Here is a 5,077-nt window from a genome sequence, read left to right on the forward strand (position 1 = left end):
CTGGGATATGCATTTCACCTTTCCAATCCAAGTACAAGCATCATCCTGCTTTTAGCCCTGACAGAGGGGGAGTGCTGAGACCCCGAAATGCGTTGGCTGTTAAATATTTAAAAAAAAAAGTCTGTACAAATTGGTGTGGCTCTCCCAACCTTTCAAAATGTCAACATATCCCAGGAGGCACAGCCCTTTATTCAAAAAGGAGGAGGGGGACATGCCTGGCTGAACCCAGAAGAGCCGGGGGGGGCCTCTGAATTACATCATAAGCAACATGACGTGCGCAGTACCGAACGGTGGCAGAAGACAAGAGGATCTCAGTTGGACAATGCTGGATCCTCTGGGTGGGTGAGTATCTGAAATGTGCACAACACACCAACCGGTAAGCGGGGGGTACAAAAAAAACACACAGGGGGGATGCAGGCGAAGATACGCTTTAAATATTTACTTGTAGCCTTGTAAAAAATGTCATTGCAAACTATAAATAATTAGTTATTAGTAGGAAAAAAACATTATACTTCTAATTTTAGTTTGGCTAAATAAAGGAAAACCTCAGAGACCCAAAACAACTGTACTGCAGAAGGAACAAAGCAACAAGGAGACCCATCCCCGAGAGGAAAATATAAATATATAAAAACATGAATATAAAAATATAAATATAAACATAATCCTCTATCTGTACTGTTACAGGTTAGAATTCCTGAGACTTTGCATGAAACGAATACCATGATTATTATGGTATGTTTACCTTTCTTATATTACAACTGGATTTTGCACAATGGTAAGGGAATACCAGATCCGGGTATGCCGTCAAACTATGCTAAATTGCCAAATATTTCACCTTGAAATGCTTCTGGTGCAGTTAAAAAGCTGCATGTTCTTTTTTTTTTTTTACTTTCAGCAAACCTAGTTTTGTGGTAAGAGATACATACAGCATGTTTAAAACATTGTATGACCAGAAGAGAGGGAATAAATGTTTTCAAACTGGCAAAAGTGGGCCTATTTGGACACAGAAAGACACAATTAGGGGGAGGGTAGCAAAACCTTTGACATGGTTGCCCCCCAGTAATGTCCCACCCTATGTTGTTTCATTATTATCCTTCCTATAATTTCTTCTTTCTTCCTAAATTTTCTTCTAAAGCTCTACTTGTACTGCATATCTCCTTTTGTAACATCCCCCCCCCCCCCATACTTACAGGTCTTGTTATCCTTTACTCTTCCAGAGTCCCCCTTGTACTGTGCCTGTTTTCCTCCTCCGGAGTCCCCCCTGTACTGCACCTGTTCTCCTCTTCCAGAGATCCCCCTGTACTGCACCTGTTCTCCTCTTTCAGAGTCATCTTGTACAGCAACTGGTCCTCGTTTTCCAGAGTCCCCTCTTGTACTGTGCCTGTTTTCCTCTTCCGGAGTCCCCCTAGTACTGTGCCTGTTTTCCTCCTCCGGAGTCCCCCTTGTACTGTGCCTGTTTACCTCTTCCGGAGTCCCCCTAGTACTGTGCCTGTTTTCCTCTTCCGGAGTCCCCCTTGTACTGTGCCTGTTTTCCTCTTCCGGAGTCCCCCCTGTACTGCACCTGTTCTCCTCTTCCAGAGATCCCTCTGTACTGCACCTGTTTTCTTCTTCCAGAGTCATCTTGTACTGCAACTGGTCCTCGTTTTCCAGAGTCCCCTCTTGTACTGTGCCTGTTTTCCTCTTCCAGAGTCCCCCTTGTACTGTGCCTGTTCTCCTCTTCCAGAGATCCCCCGGTACTGCACCTGTTTTCCTCTTCCTGTGGAAGTAGAGGTCGATCTCCATTTTTCGATCTCCATTTTCTTGCAATAAGAACTCTGGATGCTAAAAGGATATGGGCTACTATTATTCTGTATTGTGGGGGGAAATTACAGATTTGGGGGTTTAAGAGGGCCAGAGCGGGGTCTGGAGAAGAGAGAATGCCTGTGACTGAGGAGATAAGTGTGAAAACCTGTCTCCAAAAAGATGTGAGGCTTTTACAGGACCAGAATGTGTGGAGTAGGTTACCAACCTGACGGCATTCTCTCATTTTTCTTTCTTTTATTAAACAGCGAATGGACTTTTTGGAGATGAACAAGAGCTCCATAATGAAATTTATCTTCACAGGACTTACTGAGAAAACTGAATTCAACATTCTGCTGTTTATTGTCTTTCTGCACGTTTATGTCACAACTGTGGTCGGCAATGTTGGCATAATTGTTGTAAGCATAATGGACAAACATCTGCACAAGCCCATGTATTTGTTCCTGTGCAATCTTTCTTTTGTGGACCTCATGTATTCTTCAGCAATCACCCCTAAAATGCTGAGGGACTTTTTAAGTGAAATCAAGACCATATCTTTTTTTGGCTGTGCCATACAGATGTATTTCTTTGTGTTCTCTGCAACCAATGAACTTCTTCTTCTGGGAATCATGGCCTACGATCGCTATGTAGCCATCTGCAGTCCATTGTTGTACGAAGCTTTGATGAGTAGCACTTTGTGTCTCCAGATGTTGGTTGCTGCTTATTGTGGAGGGTTTGCCAATTCTCTTGTGCAAACAGTTTCCACATTCTATCTCAGTTTCTGCAGATCCAACATTATCGATCATTTCTTCTGTGACCTTCCACCACTCCTCAGGCTGTCCTGTTCAGATATATCCATGAACTTAGCATTTCAGATGATTTTAGGTGGTCTGATCTCCACGAGCAGCATCATACTCATCCTTTTCTCCTATACCAAGATTGTTCTGGCCATTTTGAAGATACGGTCAGCCAAGGGTAAATACAAGGCTTTTAAAACATGTGCTTCTCATATGACTGCTGTCAGTGTCTTTTATGGGACAATCTTTTTTATGTATCTTCGTCCGAACTCTAGCTATGCCCCCCAGAAGGATCGTGTGGCTTCGGTCTTCTACACTATTCTAATACCTATGTTAAATCCTCTGATATATAGCTTTAGGAATACCGAAGTTAAAAACGCTTTAAAGAGTTTTTTTTAAATACTGTATTTTAAAAGTGTACCACCCTTCTAGTTAGGCTGTTAGGATGTTAACCACTTCTGGACCCTTAACCTCCATGGCAGTCAAATTATGTCAGAATTTTTGATCTCAAAGCAGTACATTGTTTTGCATGGAAATCTGTTGTTTTATATTTTAGATCAGTAATTCTTAGTAGGGATGATCGAATGGTTCGGGTCGACCATCGGTTCGACCCGAACATTGACTGTTCGAGGTTCGGCCGAATTCCGAACTTTTTGCTGAAAAAGTTCGGAATTCGGCAACCAGAACCGACCAAAATGCAATGGGACAGGAACTGGGCTTTAAAAGCCAGTGATTGGACCAGAACCATCAGTAAAAGCCAATTGAGGGGGCAGGAGAATGCTAGGAATGTGATTGTAGTGACTAGGGGGTCCAGAGGCCAATCATTAGTGAATATGCCCCCCCAGTATATAAGATAGCCCCGCCAAATCTCTACCATTTTAATACAGGGCTGTGGAAGAGAGTGGAAGCAGTTCTGTTACTTCTACTTCAAAGTGTCATTTAGCAATTATTAGTGTGAGGAAAGAGATATCTAGTGTAGTTAGGGTACTATTTTCCACTATAGTTAGATTTAATAATCCAGTTTCTGTAGGGAAAGTGTTAAGTGTAAGGGGACCGTAGTGTAGGGTTAACTGACTCTGACTGCTATGGCAGGGTGACAAAACCCTTCCATGTCAGGGTGACCGCTATAGAGAAAAGATTGTTTCTCTTAGAACACTTATAGAACCGGATAGTGGCTTCGCCCCTGTCACCCTCCTTTTTGCTGCAGGCGTTTATAGGGCTTTTTTGAGGACATGTTTGGAGTCAGGCATGACATCTGAACTTCTGTGTAGGGGTATATATACACACACACATGTATGTATATATACACATACACACATATAGGTGTAAAAATAGCAGAAACCTATGCTTGCGCTAATGAAATAATTAACACCCATATGGCTTCTCTGCTATAACACCTATATGTGTGTATGTGTATAAATACATATAACTGTGTGTGTATATATACCCCTATACAGAAGTTCAGATGTTTTGCCTGCCTCCACAGACCCCAAAAAAATGCCCAAAATAAATGCCTGCTGCAAAAAGACACCTGGGCGTTTTTGTAGCTGGCGTTTTTTTGCGCATTTTTTGGGCGTCTTTGGAGGCAGGCATAACATCAGAACTTCTGTGTAGGGGTATATATACACACACACACATGTATGTATATATACACATACACATATATAGGTGTGAAAGTAGCAGAAACCTATGATTGCGCTAATGAAATAATTAACACCCATATGGCTTCTCTGCTATAACACCTATATGTGTGTATGTGTATAAATACATATAAGTGTGTGTGTATATATATATACCCCTATACAGAATTTCAGATGTTTTGCCTGCCTCCAAAGACCCCCAAAAAATGCCCAAATAAAATGCCTGCTGCAAAAACACACCTGGGCGTTTTTGTAGCTGGCGTTTTTTTTGGGCATTTTTGGGGCGTCTTTGGAGGCAGGCATAACATCTGTACTTCTGTGTAGGGGTATATATACACACACACATGTATGTATATATATACACATACACATATATAGGTGTGAAAGTAGCAGAAACCTATGCTTGCGCTAATGAAATAATTAACACCCATATGGCTTCTCTGCTATCACACCTATATATGTGTATGTGTATAAATACATATAAGTGTGTGTGTGTATATATACCCCTATACAGAAGTTCAGATGTTATGCCTGCCTCCAAAGACCCCCAAAAAATGCCCCAAAAAACGCCTGCAACATCACACCTGGTTTGCTTGCCTCCAAAGACACCCAAAAAATGCCCAAAAAAACGCCAGCTACAAAAACGCCCAGGTGTGTTTTTGCAGCAGGCGTTTTTTCTTTTGGGCATTTTTTGTGGGTCTTTAGAGGCAGGCAAAACATCTGAAATTCTGTATAGGGGTATATATATATATATATATATATATATATATATACACACACACACTTATATGTATTTATACACATACACACATATAGGTGTTATAGCAGAGAAGCCATATGGGTGTTAATTATTTCATTAGC

At 41.5% G+C, this 5,077-nt stretch overlaps 1 protein-coding gene across 1 annotated transcript; it reads left to right on the forward strand.

The window, feature by feature from the left end:
• Positions 1-2,051: 2,051 nt before the first annotated feature.
• Positions 2,052-2,975, forward strand: LOC309564200 (olfactory receptor 5AR1-like; the record flags this gene model as incomplete). Its single annotated transcript, XM_082268830.1, has 1 exon — positions 2,052-2,975. The coding sequence occupies one exon, from the start codon at positions 2,052-2,054 to the stop codon at positions 2,973-2,975; it is 924 nt and encodes a 307-aa protein (XP_082124956.1).
• Between the last annotated feature and the right edge of the window lie 2,102 nt (positions 2,976-5,077).

Source organism: Pelophylax lessonae, assembly GCF_965119305.1.
Source record: "Pelophylax lessonae genome assembly, chromosome: 9".
Lineage (NCBI taxonomy): Eukaryota > Metazoa > Chordata > Amphibia > Anura > Ranidae > Pelophylax > Pelophylax lessonae.